We start from the raw sequence: 20,227 nt of genomic DNA, 5'->3' as shown, positions 1-20,227 counted from the left end.
AAGGCAGCTAGAATCAACAATGATGTCAAGCCCACAGCATTACTGTGACAGTTGGATTTCTGGTTTTGAAATCACATCAAAAATCACTTGCATCACAGGCTTGTAAGTCCTGGTTTAACATTAATGATGGAATATAAAGTATTTGTATGATGAAAATGTGTATAACCAGAAGCAAACTGGATTTCCGTCTTTGTAGATGAGCAAGTAAGTCAACGTTTATAAAAGTGTTTTTATTGTCTTTAAATGCTATTTTTTGTTGAGGCAGTTGTGTGAAGTCTCGGCACATCTGTCTTTGTTGAGAGGTGTGAATTGTTTTTACATCAGGATGTTCTCAACCCTTTCACCCCTCATTGTTCGCTAGCAGCTCAACCTAGAGTCAGAACACTGTCCTAGTCAATTCACTAACAGTTACGAGGAAAAATATTTTATTTAATCATTTTAACTAAGAATGTTACAATAGATTTCAATTCCACTGACAGAATGGCCACTCGTTGGGACTAGGGACTACAATCTGATTGGCTGAAAGAAACTTTATATAATCGCAACCACAACAACAGCAGTTGCCTCACAACACCCCATAGCCAGAGTAAAATCACTGTAACAGTGTCCTCTCATGGCTTATTGCTTGATAATGCCATATTATGCCTGTTTTGGGGTTCCTTTCATAGTCACTATAGATTCTGAGAAATACTAGAGCTTCTCGACCCTCTTCAGGAACAACAGCAATCGTGCAGCGTTTAGCCTGGCAAGATAGAGAAGTATTCTATCAGCCTGACTTTTAGACGCGCACACACGTCTTCCCATTTTCCAATGAAGTGAAAGTGTCCCATTGAGAGCTTCCACTCTCCTTCACTTCCATCCATTACTGGATTTTTATTTGTTACCATACTGATAGCACTGATATAGATCTACTACATTACATTGCATCACTTACACATCACTTACAAGTATCTGCTCCTCATGAACATGCTCACTATTGAGCCTGTCATGGTGCTACTGACAATTTATATATCCGACCCTATAGAAGACCAGCGGCCAGCTTTACTATGGCCAGTTCTCCGAACAGTCTTTGCTTGTATTGCTGTAGGGACGAGGGGAGAGAGGGAAAAAAGAGGAAAAGGGAGAGATTTAGGGGCAGATCTTGAGCAATTAAAAAGTGTTCCGGACATGTTACCCTGAGGTCTGCAGCCATTATTAAAGAGGAAAAAGCCAGTGGGACGGAGACAGCATCTCATCATTGCAGAGACAAGAAACAGACCACAGAGAGGGGGCGAGAGAAAGAGGGAGAGAGAGAGAATCTTGGCTCATCTTCTCCATTTGTCTAGCCCCACAGAGGCCTGTAGGAAACACACTGTACCAGCGGAGGTTCATAATTGAACTATATAGAGTAGGGCTGTCAGTATTGCTTATATTAATAACCAATTAATCTGACAATAAATTGAGAAATTTGATTTTGTGGCAAAAAAAAATGTAAATGGGTGTGTTTATCAGCCTCTTTTCTTACTGTAAGAGAGACTAGTAGAGGAATAGAAAACATTCTAACTGCCTGCTAATTACTGCTTAAGCATTGAGAAGGTAAATTTTAATTGTTTATTTTTTTTTTAATTGAGCAACTGAATAAATCATGACTGGACCTGCTGCCTATAACTCTAACCGCCTAGGACTATCGGATGGGGTCAGAAATCAACTTTGAATATTCTCCTTTTTTGTTTGTCAAATATGTTAATATCTTAATATTTTAAGCACATTATTTAAGATAAAATACTTTACTTTGCAAAGAAAATAAGTAGGGCACAGTAGCTGCAGTAAACAGCAGAAGTCCATAAGAGCTGTACGTAAACTTATTACTAATGCTATGAAAGTTGTAAGTCTTGTAGCAGAAAGACATTTGAGATAAAATGACAAAATTATCGCAATAAGGCTAACTGCTGAAAAAAGGTTCAAGTAATTTATTTTACTGTTCATGTTGTGAAATACACAAATAATTCATCTTCTCCACAATAACTCAGATTTAACACAAGGGGGCCCTATTAGCACTCAAGAAGTCTTGTTTTTTGCATCTTTGAGCATGAGGAAACCCACACCAGCAGTAACGCACATATGGTCGGAGTCCACATTTCTAAATAGGAAAAGAAACAGTTTATTACCTAAACATAAGGCTCTGTGTTATTTAATATGTGTTTTTGATTTAATCAGTTAATTCTACATCATAAGCTAAAGACAGTATAAGGACTAATGAAAACGACAAAAGACAGCGGGCACAGCAGGGGGTTCGTCCACATCCAGAGATGCAGGTAATCCGTAAACTCTTAAAGTGTTGCTGGCTTTAAATATGACATTACAGCACCAAACTGAACAAGTTTTCGGCATGTTGCAAATTATAAGACCCTTTTATTACAAACATTTCAATTAGTTCTGTAGTGTTTGCATTACCTGATGGACTACAACTACTGAAACACTAATTAACATGCATCACAGTTCGCATGACTACACTTGAGCCGTTAGGGAATTTTGTACAGATCAGTTACTTACCTCATACAAACATTTTCAGCATATTAGCATTATAAAGTGAAAATGTTGTTTCACTCAGAGTTAATAAAAAGATGTCAGATGTTTGCAAATATCCCCATACAATTTAAAACGCTAATAAAAGCTCAAAAAATGTTTTCTTTGTTTAAGGTAAGCAATGGTATGTTCTGACCTCTACTTGGCAGCTGCTGTGTGCCACATGTTACTAGCCAGTTGGTTGATTTGGTCATTTTCTTAATTTTCTTTTTTTCATTAGATTCAACGAATACTCAAATAATTAATTTTATTTTTGACAGCCCTACAATTGTCTCACAGTAGCTCTGCATTCATGTTTGAGTCCATACTCAAAGGAAAGACAGTGAGGAGTTTATGAAGCGGTAAAACACAAACTCTAAAGCAGGGGGATTAAAATCAGCATTACTGGATTACACTCTCAATGTCAACACCTTAATCCCATGTGGATTATGTAGGGTCCCTAATCTGAAACAAACTCAGGTTCAGCACGGAGGGGCTCAGAAAGAACTCCTCTTATTATGAAAGCAGGAAAGGTGTAAAATGTCCTGACCTATAAAAGGCAAAACCTCCATGCATGAGCACTTCATCTCTCAGTCTAGACATGTTGAGCTAGGCTTATTGATCTGTCTCAGATGACTGCACCATATAAGAGGGCAGTTTCCTTCAGGATGTAGAGGGCAGCCCGTAAAGAGAGAGAGAGAGAGAGGATGCATTTGCTTCTCAAAAATCTTACATTAAAATAATTAAACATGGATTGGATTGGACATGATTAAACCTAGTCTTAGACTAACTTGACTTAGCCATGCTTCATCAAGCAAGCTTCACAGTACATTGACAAAAAATGATTTTACCCTAACGAGAAACTGCAGCCCACCTTGTTTAGAGTGGTTACATGAGGCAAGGTTCCCAGTTTCAAATGCTGCTCTGCTGAGCTGCATTACAGTACTGTGCAAATTTCTCTCACAATAATGCGGTGATGTTAAGTGGCTGTTAAGAGTCCCGTTTCCTTATGCAAGTGGATTATCTTTTAACTAATCTCTTCCGAAATACCTCCTAAAAATGACTAACTTGGACTTGGAGTGGTCTCTGACTTTTGCACAGGGGCCGTCTATAAACACCAAACACTTTGCCATCATGCTAATGTTAACTTGATTACATGACAATAAATAACTACATAAAATCTACTCTAACAGTATGACATCTACCACACATACAAAATAAACATTTTATTAATGAAACCAGCCAGTCTGAATTTAGGTTTTTTCTATATTAGGTTGTATGGGATTGCTGTAAAGATCAACCTTGCTCAACCTTGCAACAGTTGCTATGGAATGACACATTTGTGGGCAGAGCATGGATAGGTCAAATGCAATGTCAACAGTGTTTCCTAAAAAATTCCTATTTAGCTTTGGCTTAGGCTGGAAAATGGTCTTAGTCTGGAAACTGGCCAACAGCGCCATATAGTTCTTCATCCACACTAGTATGCCAGAACAAAAATGCGGTTAAAGCTTCCAGAAAACCAATCAATCAATCACTGCCATCGACTTACCCCACAATCGATCTCTCAGGTGATTGTCTAAGCGATAAATAATAAATGGGACAAGACGAGTTTAATTAGTGAGTCAGGACAGCAGTGCTGTAATCCAGCTGGGGTTTAGATGAGGATCGAGCCCAATCACGCACCCTTTTGATTACCTAGATGACTATATAAGTATGTGTAAATATGTATATATGTTAGCATGTGTTACATGCATGAGTGCACTTTAAAACCCAAAGGAGGCACTCTGGTCTGTTTCCAGAGCTGTCAGCTAGCTTGCGCTTATTTATCTTCACTTCATGGATGATCCGATGACTTCCGCTAATGCTTTGCCCTGTAGCCTCGGGGGAGAGGAAAAGAGATAGAGCATGAGAGACAGAGAGAGAGATCCTCCTATGGCGGAAACAAATATGAATTTATAGCTGGAAACTGGCTTTGTACAAAGCCTCTCTGCGACCATTGTTTTGCCACAGCTCCTAGCAGAACTCCGAGCTTGCTCCACGCCTGGCTGCAGTCCAAGCACATTTGCTATAATTTCCATCATCACAGTCAACAATAACTTACTGTATTTTCAAAACAATGCTGCTTTTCTACGGAGCAGCAACATCAGATGTCTCAAACAAAGCAGATAAAGATACATTAGCAGAAGATAAACGCTACATTTAGTGACTTTAAAAGAGAAAAATGGTGCTAATCGGTTAGCATGGGCCTGTTTACTTTCAGGCAAATGATCGTACTAACAGTTCTCCATTAATTCATTAGCTTTCATACATTAACCCTGCTAGGCCTATATGGTATAAAGCCTTCTTGCATTTTTAGTTAATCTCATAGCTCATTAAAGCAAGTGAGGAAGATGGAGATTCTTAATTTTCAATCAATTACACATTTATGTTTGTAAATATAAGATTTATTGCCATATGACTACGACAAAGTTTGTCATTGACAACAAAACAAATGGAAAAAAGGTTGAAGGTCAGAGCTGAATCTGATAAAACAGATAGTAACTCGAAGATAAATGTAAATATGTATGCAACAACAATCAACTATATCTCAAAACAACAATAATAATAATAGAATTCTGAGGGTTAACACTTTAAGGGTGAAGTATTGCTTTAAGAGATGGCTGATTTATAGCAGTTTGTCAGTGGTCATTTCTCTGAAGTGGGGGGATTTTAAACTGAAAGGGCGATTGTGGACGGAAGATCGTTAGTCTGACGGTTGTTAAAACAGCTGAATCAATATAATTAAGTAATTACTCTCAAGCAAAGAAAGCAGCACTTACTGAATAGACAGAGTGAGAAGGGTGAAAAGAGGGCATTTAGTTGGGAGAATAAATAAGCATTTTATTCTGCCTGTGATAGATTTTGACTGAGCCTCGGAAGTGTGTGTGAGTGTGAGTGTGTGTGTGTGTGTGTGTGTGTGTGTGTATGTATATATATATATATGTATATATATATATATATATATATATATATATATATATATATATGTACATATATATATAAGCATTTTATTCTGCCTGTGATAGATTTTGACTGAGCCTCGGAAGTGTGTGTGTATGTATGTATGTATGTATGTATGTATGTGTATGTGTATATATATATATATATATATATATATATATATATATAAAACACACACACATGGTACATATTAAATTCTATTTTAGGCTTCTTTTAAATATTATCAAATACCACTATATTTTTTGAAAATATCATGATACTGAATTTTAGCAGTACTGACCAGCACTTTCGCGACTATGAACTTCAATGCAAATTTAAACATTAAAATCAATAATTGCAATTTTCCACAGAATGGTCCCATCAAAAGGAGACAATTTTAATCAATTTATGAAAAACAATTCAGTCAAATCTACACAAAACCATCTCTTTCCTCTGGTCAGGCTATTCACATGTAAAATGGATGATTGACAGGCTGAAACAATGGCGACGGATCTCTCATTTGCCAGCTAAATTCACAGCGAAGGGCCGTGCAAAACGAAATTTAATTGTGCTGAAAATGCCACATGACAGCCATTCTGTTCGGCAACAGCTACGACAAAGCGACTTCAGTTCCAGTTCGTGCAAAGCTCCTCGCTGAGTGGGCTGTAAGCAGGTAGGAACATGCATAGCCAAAGGCACAGACAGCAGCTTCAAAAGCTACGAACAGCCCAGCTGCTCACTGTGATTCTTCATGCTCTGGGTGGGATACAGTGACAAATGACCATAATTTTACCCTTTAAATGCTTAAGTGTTTTCCAATAATCATGTAATAGGTTTAGTATTCACAGTATTATTATGTGACTATACTACATTTTGGTATAATTAAAAACAGCATGAGCACAAATTGCTTTGCAGCATTTAAAAAAATCTGAAAAAGCCCCCTTTAAACTGCAAGTGTACACTCTAATAACTGCATCACTTATATGTTAGTCTAATAGAATAGATACTGAATAAGTCTTAAGATTAAAAACGTAATAAAAGCCTAATGTTTGAAGGATTAATTGAACCATATGTCTTGTTGATTTGCTAAGTAAAAATAAGTTACACATCCTGTACCAACAGAACAACCCTTTTTAGTGCTATATAGCTCCCTTTTTAAAGAGCTTCTATGTAGAACCACATATAGCACATTCTCCATCAATATGAAGAACCTTTTCACGATGCAAAGAACTCTTTAATCAAGTGTTCTTTGAGTGTTCATGGTTCTATATAAAACCATTTTCTTTACTAAAGAACCCCTGAAGAACTATCTTTTTTAAATGTGTAGAAATATAATGTTGGCACTTTGCTTGCTGGTTATGGCGTTCAAGCCACTTCCTAACGATGCTAACGTTCACATGGGGTGATTTGGAAGAATAAAACCTGCTGGACGTTTTCTTCCTGTATTTCTCCTCCAAAAAGAAGCACAATAAGTGTTAGTTTCTTTAGCCTATCTACTTTGTGTGATGTGGTGTCAGATTTCTCGCCCATAACACCACCCATTAAGATCCGCTCCACTCCTTTCTCTGCTCTGCAAAATTCGTCACGGACAGATTCCTTACAGTTCAGACAAAGATGTTTTGCCAAATATGCTCTGAACACAGCCTTATCCTTATCCAAAAAAGCAGCTAGGAAGTTTAATTCAGTGCACTAACTTCAGTTACACCCCTTAGCCTAAGTCAATTTATCTCTTCAGTATTCAAGATAAAAATTCCTAATAATGTCAAGAGAAGGTATTAAAAAAGAACAGGACACTGAAATAGACCATGTTTGTAAGTGCCGGTTTTAAAAGAATGTATCTGTTATAACCTGAAGTTCATAATGTGTTTTATATGTGGTAATGAGTCTTAAAAGTGTCTCTTGAACATGTGCACACACACACAAACACACACACACTCAGTCTCCTTCATTAAAGTGACAGCACAGAGCAGCCAGTTGCCCTGCTATTAGCTCCAGCACCTGGTCTTTACTTGTGGAGCAGAAGTGGTGGGTGGTTGCGTGACTGCCCACTATGTCTGTGGAAGCTGCTGACTGTGTAATCGCCATGAGCTGACTCGCAACTTCTTAAGAACTGCTGTTCTTTTACCACACACTCAGATGACTGGAACCCAACTGATACTTTTCTGTTATTTGGACTATTCTACTGAATTCAAACTGCAGTCCCACATTAAAACATAAATAAATAAATAACAAGCTATGCAGTATCCAAACCTCAGATATTCACAAGAATTATATTATGATCTATTCAAGCCCAAGACATTCTTTGAGAAAGTAATAAGCACATAGCCATGCATTCTCTGTAGCCAAACACTGGCAGCAGAGTGGGTCATATTGAAGAGCTCAATGACTTTAAAAGTGGCACTGGCATAGGATACCAACATTGCCATAAGTCAGTTTGTGAAACATTTACGGTCAACCGTAAGTGCTAGGAGCAACAACAGCTCAGCCACAAGGCAGTAGACCACGCAAACTCACAGAGTGGGGCCACTATGTGCTGCAATGAATAAAAATCACCTATCCTCTGTGGCACAAAATCAGCACAAGATCTGTGCATTGAGAGCTTCATAAATGGGTTTCCATGGTCGAGAAGCTGAACACAAGCTTAAAATCATTATGTGCAATGCGAAGTATCAGCTGTAGTGGTGTAAAGCATGCCGCCACTGGACTCTGGAAAAGTGTGTTCTCTGTAGTGATGAATTGTGCTTCTCTATCTGCCAGTCTGATGGATGAATCTGGGTTTGGTGGATGCCAGGAGAACGTTACCTACCAGATTGCATTGTGCCAACAGTAAAGTTTGGTGGAAGAGGGATAATGGTTTGGGGCTGTTTTTAAGGATTTGGGCTGGGTCCCTTACGTCCAGCAAAAGGGTAATGTTAATGCTACAGTATACAAAGACAATGTAGACATATGCTTCCAACTTTCTGGGAACAGTTTGGGGAAGGCCCTTTCCTGTTCCAGAAAGACTGTGCCCCTGTGCACAAAATGAGGTCCATAAAGGCATGGTTTATGGTTAAGACATGGGGTTCGTACCTTAGGTACGAACTAAAACATCCACTGTGAGAGAGGGCTTCTCATCCAACATCAGTGCTTGACCTCACAGATGCTCTACTGAATGAATGAGCACAAATTCCCACAGTCGCACTCCAAAATCTTACAAAGAGTCTTCCCAGAAGACTTGTGGGTGTTACAGCCACAAAACGGGGAGGGGGGGGCGCACCACATTAATGTAAATGGTTTTGGAATGAAATTTGCAACAAGCTCATATGTGTGATGGTCTGGTGTAAACAAACTTCTGGCCATATAGTGTACATACAAACTCCTTATTTAATGCAGTGTTTCTCTGTCCTGCAGATTTTAGTGTTTTCTTGCTTCAATACACCCTCTTTATTTCAGTTAGGACATGTTAATGAGCTGATTATTTGGGTCAGGTGTGTTGGGAGCAGGGCAAACACTAAAATAATGCAGAGCAGTGAACCTCCAAGACCAGGGCTGAGAAACTGATTTAATGGATACTTTGTGTTGGGAGGTTTCTGTTCCAATCCCTAACCCCTAAATTTGAACTTGTGAACAAAATACTTTTTTGTATTTTTTAAAAGATCTTTCTGATTTCTTTTAAAGTGAAAGTTGAAAAAACTGTATTTATCATAAGTTTGATTTTGAAAAATTATCCAAAAAAACACATTATGTCACTACCAAAACACAAAGGCTACGTTCACATTACCAGTTTGAAGTGGCACAAATCTGATTTTTTGCCCTAATGTGACTCAGATCTGATGTTTTCAGGGCTGTGTGGACACACAAATCTGATCTTTTCAAATCCGACCTGAGCCACTTTTGAATGTGGTCCTAGATCGGATACATATCTGATTTGTGGCCATGCGACCTTAATGTGACGCTCAGACCGTAATTTCTGCGCTTTTTTCCACTGCGTGTGCGCATTCAGCGTTACCATGGCAGCAGTGCCGAACAAAAGTTAAAGCCTATGAACGGTGGAAAAGCAACACATCTCACCTTTTTCACCTTCGCCTTGCTCTAATAATGAACAGCTGAGAGCTGATCAGAGTTAATCATCTTCTCAGCGAAGCTCGTTCTGCTTGTTAGTTTGTTTGCTGAAGATGCACGTGATGCACGTGATTCATTCACGTGACGTTACTGAGTAGGATGTGCGCATGCGGGTCATTTCAGGACACTGGTTCGTTCACATAAATGACAGATTTGAATCACTTATGTAAACAAGTGTGAATCATCGTGTTAGAGAGATTGGATTTGAGCAAAAAATCTGATTTGAGCAATGAGGCTTGTAATGTGAACGAAGCCAAAGAGTTTTAGTCCATAGGCAGAGGCTTACTTTAGCCACGCCCCTGCATTTTAGAGCAGGAAGAAAATGATTTTGTGTTGTAATAAAAAATATATATATATATACATGGTTTTATGTGTGTACAACTTTTCAAAGCTGTGTTTGCTAGTCATGTACTGGATAGAGTTCTTGAGTTATGCTCAAAATGAGCTAAAAGTGTTATGCTTGTTTTGTTAGTGACAAAATGGAATGTTCAGTCATATCTTTTAATAAAATAAACATAAATAATGTATAGGGTTTCAAAGCAAAAGGATTTTAGTCTAAAGTCTGAAGTCCGAAACTTCGACTTTCAGCCAATTCGGATGACCAATAGAAGAATATGTGAGAAAAGTGAGGCTAAAATCATGGAAACAAAAAGGATTTTTTCTAAATCTGTTGTTTTATTAGCCTAAATTCTGACACTCTGTCCTTAAAATGTTTGATTAACAAAATGTACACTCTCAAAACTGACCCTGGGATTCAATGTTGCAACACAAACTGTTGCTGTTGAAACAAAATCTTGCAATTTTCCCCTTTTTACACCATTTGTCCTTTATCTTGTGTGAATAGTTTATGCTAAATAGACAGACAGACGTGGCATGATTTTATGGCTGTTCTCAATTAAACACAAGCATTTGAAGCCTGTATAAGACGTTCTATACTTTTATTTCTAGTCTGTAATAAACATTAACATATATTTTATCTTGTATAGTGGAGTTTTTACAGTGACTCTTTCAGAAAAGAATCCTGGCATGAAGTTGCCACTGTTTTCCATAGCTATCTGGTGTCAACCAGAGGAGGACGGGTTCCCCTTTTTAAGTCTTGCTTTCTCTCAAGTTGTCTTTCTCTTGTTTTAGGGAGTTCTTCCTTGATACTGTCACCCTTGGCTTGCTTACCGGGCTCAGGCCCAGATTTTCTGTGAAGCTGCTTTATGACAACGCCTATAAAGCGTTATATAAATCGAATTTTTGACTTTCGTTTTTAACAACTAACTGAATCACAAAATTTTGTAAAGCAAAATGTGACAGTCACTTCCTAATGATGATGGCAGTTAATCTAACTTGTAAGGTGCTCTGTCCAGCTTCTGAAGGCCTAAAAATAGGAGACCTCAGCCTAAATATTACATTAATAAAAATCATAATTGTACCATTTTCCATTGGCCGTTTCAAGGTTTATAACAATGAAATAAGAGTATTACTACAATCATTGCAGTATTTAAATACAACAAGCATAGTATTCTATTAAATGAACTAAAAACTACAGACATTATTTTTTTAATCTCAGAAATCATCAGGCCTTTGGAAGGCCCTGTAGGTTCCCCACTGGTGTATATATGTAATTACTTTATGTAAGCTGAAATATAGATTTTGTGGCACATGCTTTCACTGCATTCCTGTAGACTAAAGTCTAAATTCATAAGTATACAGAAGCCTTCCTGCACCTTCTGCTTTCATGAGGTTGAGCAGACATGGGCCTCTGGCTGCCATGGCCTTGGTGCATTTTGACGTTGTTCTTGTTGTTGTTGTTGTTGTTGTTGTTGTTGTTTTATGCTGATGAGCAACGAGCACACGGTCCTATGGCGTGCCATGTGACTCATCAGTGGCTTTTTGTTTGGGAAGTGGAAATCGATTTCATGCATGACTTGGAGCAGCGCTGAGAGTACAGACCTTCTTTATTGGCATCTCGCAACTGATGGGTCCTCAATATGACTGCATTGTGGGATTGCTATGCTTGGGTACCTCAGTCTTTCATGGACTTTGAATGGCAGGTCGATAAAGATGGCAGGCTACTCCTGGCAAAAGTGCCCATACAACAAGCATTAGATCAGTGGCTGTATGATTATTTGTGTGAGTGTTTTCATACATTTTTAGGCCAAAAAAAAAATTCAAAATTTCTATTAAAACCAGAGAAAAACAAAGCTGATCATGTCTTTGTGAAGTGTTTTTAGAAAAGCAGAATGTTTTCATTTTTTAAAAGATAAAACTAAAGATCAAAACCATCTTGTTTTGGTCATGGTCAGGGTTAGGGTTAGAAAAATCTTATTACATACATATAGCATGTTAATAGGTACCAATTAACTTTTAACTGACAAACAACTGTTTGACCAATGTTATTGATTAAAACACTTCCAATAAACAAAAACTCCTATTTGAAGCAGGTTTATCATGTAAGTTGAAGAACGTTTTTGAAACGTACGCATGAAGGTGCCATAGGCAAATGATTCTGCTAGATAGGCTGACTGAAAAAGAAACTTCTAGCTTATAATAATGGTGGACGATAGAAGACAATAGCACAACCACAGCGATGTACCATAAGAAAAGCTAACATTTACAAGTTACGAAACAGACAACTGTTTCGTCCATGTCCTAAAGAGAAGGATGTGGCATTCTAAGCTACACTGAGGCAAAGCTAGACCCAGCATGTTTGTTTCAACTTTATATATGTAGCATTGAGTGGAAAATATAACTTTAGTATTTTAGCATGTAGAACTTTCAATTGCCTAACATTTTATACGATTTCAGTTGTTTCATCAACGTTTTAGGTTTTGTCATATAGTCAATATATTATAGTCAGTTTAAACCAAACAGGGTTCTTAAGCACAGTTTTTGGGTGTTATTATAAGTGTACATACATAAATGTGTGGAGTATATTAAAATGGTTTCAAATGTGTTTCAGCCTATCAGATTCAGAAGAGGAACTATTTGCTCTATGACTGATATTTTGATGGGTTGTGTAGTTAGATTTTAGACTTGCTAGTTAACAGTTAATTGCCAAAATGTACATCTATGTACAATAGATATGACATGTATTACTATTTTATATAGGTAGGTATAGGTAGTTATATACGGGAAGTTGTAGTTTTTGTGGTTATTATTATATGTAGGTACTTGTGTATAAATATCATTATTAATTACATTATTATTAAATGTAGATGCTTGAATATACATTGTACACTAGTGTGACTTGTGTCCTAACATTGTATAAAAACAAGTGTGTGTGTGTGTGTGTGTGTGTGTGTGTGTGTGTGTACATGCTTGCTTGCTCTTGTGAGTGTGATTCATTCCCCTACCACCTCCTGGACATAGACAGTGGATGACAGAGACAAATAAACCTAATTTATTTGGGGCAACAGGGATTTGGAAGTGTGCGGCAGAAACCTTAGATCTGACCTGAGTGAGGGAGTGTGTGAGGAGAATGGAGAAGACGTGTAGTTCATAAAACATGAGGGGCGGCAGCCAGAAGAACTAGAGGTCAGAGACACCTGTTCAGTTTTGCTCAGTATCTCTCTCTCTCTCTCTCTCTCTGCTTCACTTTTCCTCTAATGGATATGGCAGACAATCATACTAGTATCACTGCTTATGGAACTTGCTTATGGTTGGGGTGAATAGAGAGACAGTGAAGGACACACAGAGAGAGAGAGAGGGAGACAGAGAGAGAGAGAGAGAGAGAGAGATACTGAGCAAAACTGAACTAAGAAAACAAAAAAACATGATGGCGAGATATAGGGCTCGTCCACCTATTACTGGAGTCTAATCTTAAGAGAAAGCTTCCCATTGGTCGGCGCCTGTTGATGGCAACCACCATTGCAGGCAAGCTGCCCCTTAACATGGTTGCCACAGCAACAGCTCGCATGATAAACAAGAAACCATGTGAGCCTTTGGCGGTTTGGACAAAAGAAATGGCCAATCAGCCAAATCCCCCAAGATTCAGTCTAATACCCAGTCCCAGAGGTTGCCATTAAATATTAACAATGGCCAAATCCATTGAATTGCATATAATAATTCACATGAACTGGTCAGGTAATTTGCAGGCTCAGCACACCCATAGAGTCTCATTGGCCTGCTTGTGCGTTTGGACTCTTTGAAGCTCAATGTCCTTGTGTTTTCTTTGTGTAGCTTAAGGCTAACTGAACAACAACGCTCATCTTACAGAGAGCGTCATTCCATTCCAGTACAGACAGAGGCTTATACATTGGTGAATAATGCCAGTAGGACCCAATTAGCACCTGTAAATGAAAACAGGCTGAACATTGTTTTTGTGTTAAATGTTCCTATAATATAACATTAAAAAGGGAGCTCTTTACCTTGGCAGGTGAAGCACTTGACATGGAAGTGGACGTTCTGCACCCGCACCACCTCTCCTTTGCACACCTCTCGGCAGCGAAAGCAGGCAATGGACGCTTGGTCATGGCCACTTTCTCCCCGATAGCCAGGGTGTTGGTAAGGCCCTGTGGAGCAGAGGAAAAATCTGAGATCAAAAGCTCACCACCAAATGCACACTTCCCAACCAAACAGGAGGCCCTCACATCTATTGTACAATTAGCTGTTAGCTATCTGATACTGCACTGTGTCCCTTTTATTTATTCCAGTTAAACAGCCAAAGGAAAATAAATAAATAAAAAATAATAATAAACAAAAAAGAGGAGTTTCCAAAACCAGAATTCTTAGAATTATTAGAGGGTACAGAGAAATTGGGTTAAGGTCAGATAAAAAAGCTAAAATACTCAAAGCTTTCATATTTGCGAGAACGGTCATCTTTGGGAGAAAAACAAGCTCTGCTTTTGGTTAAGATCTAAAACATCCACATGTGTTTCTGTCCAACCTTCCTCAACAATCTGTGATTCTAAACGTTCAACTGTCAAATAGACATTACTGAGAAAAGGAAATTTCCACTCCAGAGTCCAGACCTGAAAAGAACTGAATGTGTTTGGGATTACTTGGATCGTGAGAAGCACAATTCAATACTGAAAATGTTATATTTAATGGTGAGGCTGATTTTCTGATGCTGAAAAATGAATAACATGAACTTAATGGCCAGATTCACCAGTAAAGGCCTTCCCTAAGGCCTGTCGCCCACATTACCATCAGGATAGATGCACAGTCAGGGTTGGGATGTATAACAGAATACAAGTACTGGGAATATTTATTCAGAATGCATAAATTAAGTATTTACATTCAGTCCAAATTACATCTTGTCATCTCAGTGTTACTGAGCTCTGCTAAAGCCTGAGTAGACTGATAAATCAATGTAATGATCAATTATTAATCTCAGCGTTACTGAGCTCTGCTAAAGCCTGAGTAGAGTGATAAATCAATGTGATGATCAGTTATTAATCTCAGCGTTACTGAGCTCTGCTAAAGCCTGAGTAGACTGATAAATCAATGTGATCAGTTATTAATCTCCGTGTTACTGAGCTCTGTTAAAGCCAGAGTAGACTAATCAATGTAATGATCAGTTATTAATCTCAGTGTTACTGAGCTCTGCTAAAGCCTGAGTAGACTGATAAATCAATATGATGATCAGTTATTAATCTGTGTTACTGAGCTCTGCTAAAGCCTAAGTAGACTGATAAATCAATGTAATGATCAGTTATTAATCACAGTGTTACTGAGCTCTGCTAAAGCCTGAGTAGACTGATAAATGAACATGCTGATCACTTATTAATCTCAGTGTTATGAAACTCTTTTGAAGGATGACTGAACTGAGTGGACACAAGTGATAAGCTTAGCACTGGTGTTGTACTGGACTGGACTGCATGCATTTCATAGCAAGTTATATACACTTTATTAACTGAAAATCACCTAGCAACTCACTTTATAGTCAAATTTGCAAGATTTTGTAATTGAAATAGGTCAATTGTTCACTTAGTTCTTGAGACAGAAGTGGGTTTGTGGGAGCAGCAGTGGACTGAAGCAGGCTATGAGATCCAAAATAACATTATGAATTTTGTAACTTATCACTTTGTATTCTAGATCTATTCTAAACACTTTTTATGTATTGTGATGGAATACATTTAGGCCAGTGTATTCAGTATTCAGCCATCACTACTTTTTCACAGTATTTTGCTCAACCCTGTGCATGATGTTGCTACATCTGTAGCTACTACCAACTACAAGAGCCACAAGGAGGGAGAGAGGTGAGGCGGATGGACAGGGAAAGTCTCCTCCAACAAGCAAAAGCTTAAAATATTCATATGGCGGTGTATCAAAGGTGGAACTTCTGAGGACACATACTGCAGTGTTTGTGGTGATATGTACTTGCATATCACTGACTAAAGAAAACCTTGGATCTCTGAAATGTTGAATTTATTAACTCTTTAAGTGGCCAGAACCTGCTGTTAGGTCCAAGCATTTATTACACACTGCTATAACTTGAGAATAAGCCTATTTGTTAAGTAAGTGCACTGTTATTTATGAATAATCAGCCTCAGGATGTCATGCACCTGGGATTTTAGATGTTTATCTGTAATCTATGTTGTGACAAGCTTTAATTCCAAATAATTTTGGACCATTTTTACTGGTTCATTCATCATTAACAACTTTGTTTTTGGTCCAGTCATCATTAACTTGTTTATTTACTTGTAGATTAGAGCTTTTTACTAATGTGGGAATGTGTAGCCCTTAAAAACAACAAATATGGTGGATTTGGTGGAGTCAGCCATCAAACTTTGACAAATGCCATGGCAATTACCAGTAATGTAACACAACCCTGTTATATTACCGAACACAAACTGTCATGACAACTCATGGCAATCTTTAATGGCATGTTTAAGGCATTGTTAGTGTTATGTAGCAGTGTTCAAATACAATGTTACAGATCATCATTATTTCATGACTAGGCTGTCATTTATAGTATGTCAGACTTTTCCATGCCTACATTCCAATGCCCTGAGCTAAAGAGGACGCGTTATAAATGTTAGATTAGTAAGCACTAGTATATTGAACAGAAAATCGAATGGAAGAGAACACAGTACAACAGAACAGGTCAGTCAGTATTTAACAAAATACTTGGCTAGAGACATTAATGTCTGCTAAGACATTATTGTCAGTCACTGAAAAGAAGTTATGTAATGAGCGGTGATGTAATGTCTAATGATCATGAAGTTGATGAAATGCACTCTCTCTCTTTCTCTCTCTTCCTCTCTGGTGATATGCTTTGCCGCAGATGGACACTTCTGGATTTGTCTTTTGTGTTCATCTGCTTTGGCAGGAAGCCATTCTCCTGTATCAGTCGTTCTATTGTGACTCCAACAATGCTGGCAGACCAGCACGCTTCAGTCCTTTGTGCCATAATACCCCCTGATTAACCATACTGTGACAGCATTAAACTATAGCACCAGAGCAAAGGATTTACCAGCCCTGTAAAACTAATGGAAGACGAGAGCTGATGATGAATGCTTTAGACAGTTAGAGGCAGTGTGGGTTGCGTCCACTGTCACCTTTATATGGCCATCACTAGGAATAACAATACAATCATATTGAATCACACTGTATTGCAACAAATCCTATCATATTGTTGTATCGTGACTAGTATGTTAGCTTAGGGCTAGATTGGGACACTTTTGTTCTAAATATTGTAAATTTATAATGTTAAATGCTTTCATAAAATGAAAATGTAAACATTACCAAATGAATGTAAGGCACACTTTCAGCCTTTCTCTATTTTTGCTGTATTGAAAAATGTATCAAATGGAGATGAATGACTCATGAATCATGACTTTTGTGAATCATTACAAACGTAGCTGTCATTGTCAAGTACATTAATAACCAAGTAATCGACCAATTATTTTGATGATTAAAAAGGGCCAATCCATAAAAGTGGACTTAAATGAGCAATAACAAATCACACAAAGATTTCGAAATACTTTATTAGAAAAGGATAAGAAGAAAAGTATATGACAAAAAATTCTGTAAGAGATCCAACCAGGAATATTTAAACTGCGCATTATCATCTTCTAAACTGAAAACTGATCATAGCTGAAGTAAATTTATATAGATGTTTTTTTTTTTTTAATTGAGTTTAACTGAGTAATTGTATCAGCTCTACACCATTACCTTATATACTTAAAACACCTCCAGATCATTATATTGGAATACGACAAGATGGAAACAAGTAAGCTCACCATTTTAACTCAAACGCATATAACAAATGAACACATGAACCTGCATACAGTTTTCAAGTGTATTTCATTGTCAACTTGACAATGACTTGGCAATTTTCATCTAATTCATTCATGGCTTGAATTACCTTTTGTCCTTTTAATATCTTCCAACTTAATACTCTGCATGGATTGCGGTGGCACACAATATTTCCATTAAAAGAAAATGATTAAAATGATCCTATAAGCAGCAGCTAACACTAGTAACAGAGGCTGATATTATCTCTAGGGATGACACAATACCACTCTTCTTGTCTGATACCAGTACCAGTACTTAAATCTTGAGTAACGGCTGACACCAAATCTGAATTATTATTATATTTTTTTAATCTGAGCTGTAAAATCAATTATTTTCAACTGTAGCAATTCGCCTAAGACTGCCATCTGAAAGTACCATGAGAAACATTAACTTACACTAACATTAGGCTTCATACTTGTGCTGTTCTGTGACCTTCACTTCACTTTATGTTGCACTACAATGCGTTACACAATCTGATTAAATTTGTTCTTTCTCCTCCCATATCCGATCCAGTGTCTTCTGCTGGAATCAGCCCAATATTGACACTCGATACCAAATCAGTTCTTCAGCTGAGACGTTTTGGGTTCTTTTCCCAGTGGCCACATGCTGAAAGAAGATGTATGGAACTAAACACACAGCAAAACACTCTCTGGCCAAGTCACCACGAGACAGTGAAGTAAAAGTAGAGGCTAAAGTAAAAAGACTCTACTTCCCATGAGACTTGAGCAGAAAAAAAATCCAGGCATCAGCATGATTGTACAGGACAGTCTACTGGAGAGCTTTGTGGCTTAAGGGTTTTTCAGGAAGGCACGTAAACACACACATGCAAGGGGACTGTAATATATTCGGAAAGTCTGCAAATAATTGGGGCAAATTGCCAATCGCAGCTAATGGCTCTTGAGTGAGCCCCACTTTGGAGAGATCAAGTGGGATTTCAGACCACTTCATCACTGAGAGCATTTTCGGAGATGGCTCTTTAAGTGCATGTCCTGATGTGAACCTGGCTGCATATCGACTGAGCACAAGTAGAAGTGGGAGCAGCAAAGCACTGCATATCTCTTCTGTGTTCTCACCCACAATCTCGCAAAAGAGACCAAGGGTCAAGCAAGAGTGGGAAGCATCAAAAAGATCTTTGTGATTGCTTGCCAAAATCCAACCAACAATGGAATGGAAAACTCAAACTCAAAGATGACGCTTTCTACAAGTACAAAGACCCATTGAGGTGTTTACCATGAGCCAACAGACACATAATCGATCATAAATAAGTGCTCCATAAGGACAAGATAATGAGCTCATCACTACAATAGAAGCTATTATTATAAAGGACCCTGGGCTTTCAAGAGGTCTTACCACATTTAACAGGCACTGGTGTATGCTGAAGGTTCTCAAAGATCCTCCAACTGTGAAATCACTAGAGATCACAGGCCACAAATCAGATGAAAGTAAGCTGAAGACTGAGGACAGAAGTCTCTGAGAAACAAGTGTCTGAGAAAAGGAGAGGATTACACCGATCTGATCCACTACTAGACCAAGCTAAATCCCTCTGGAAGAGCTGCATATTCACACAAACCTCAATGGATTTTGTAGTAATATGAAAGCAATGGTTCAGTCGAAAATCATCATCATCATCATCATCATCGCCGTTAACCGCTTAGTCCAGCTAGGGTCGCGGTAGCAGTTGGGAGAGCAGAGAATCCCAGACGACCCTGTCCCCCGCAACTTCCTCCAGCTCATTCCCGGGGGACCCCAAGCCGCTCCCAGGCCAACCTGGAGATATAATCCCTCCAGCGCGTCCTAGGACGACCCCGGGGTCTTGTTCCGGTAGGCCGTGCCTGGTACACCCCCACCGGGAGGCGTCCAGGGGGCATCCGGATCAGATGCCCAAACTACCTCAGTTGGCTCCTCTCAATGCAGAGGAGTAGCGGCTCTACTCCGAGCTCCTCCCGGATGGCCGAGCTCCTCACCCTATCAAATAGAGTGTAGCCCGCCACCCTGCGAAGAAAGCTCATTTCCGCCGCTTGTATTCGCGATCTCATTCTTTCGGTCATTACCCACAGCTCATGACCATTGGTGAGGGTCGGGATGTAGACCGACCGGTAAACAGAGAGCTTCGCCTTACGACTCAGCTCCCTCTTCACCACTGCAGTCCGGTACAGCGACCGCATTACTGCTGCCGCCTGTCCCAGCCTGCGGTCGATCTCACGATCCCTCTTCCCATCACTCGTGAACAAGACCCCGAGATACTTAAACTCCTCCACCTGGGGCAAGTCCTTTCCCCCTACCAAGTCGAAAATCTAATTTTCACAATTTTTCCCTTACTTCAAATCAGCCAAGACATGTTTTGTGTCTAATGTTCTCTTCTTTAGTGTTG

General features: G+C 38.7%; 1 protein-coding gene across 1 annotated transcript in view; it reads right to left on the bottom strand.

Moving 5' to 3' along the window:
- Positions 1 to 20,227, bottom strand: part of LOC118819725 (actin-binding LIM protein 3-like) — a 115,346-nt gene that overhangs the window by 73,989 nt on the left and 21,130 nt on the right. Inside the window, exon 2 of the mRNA XM_036587628.1 lies at positions 13,983 to 14,126. Coding sequence (XP_036443521.1) covers positions 13,983 to 14,126 — 144 coding nt within the window. The remainder of the gene's footprint in view (positions 1 to 13,982; positions 14,127 to 20,227) is intronic.

Source organism: Colossoma macropomum, unplaced genomic scaffold (assembly GCF_904425465.1).
Source record: "Colossoma macropomum unplaced genomic scaffold, Colossoma_macropomum, whole genome shotgun sequence".
NCBI classification, from domain to species: Eukaryota; Metazoa; Chordata; class Actinopteri; order Characiformes; family Serrasalmidae; genus Colossoma; species Colossoma macropomum.
This window is presented reverse-complemented; position numbering and strand designations above follow the sequence as displayed.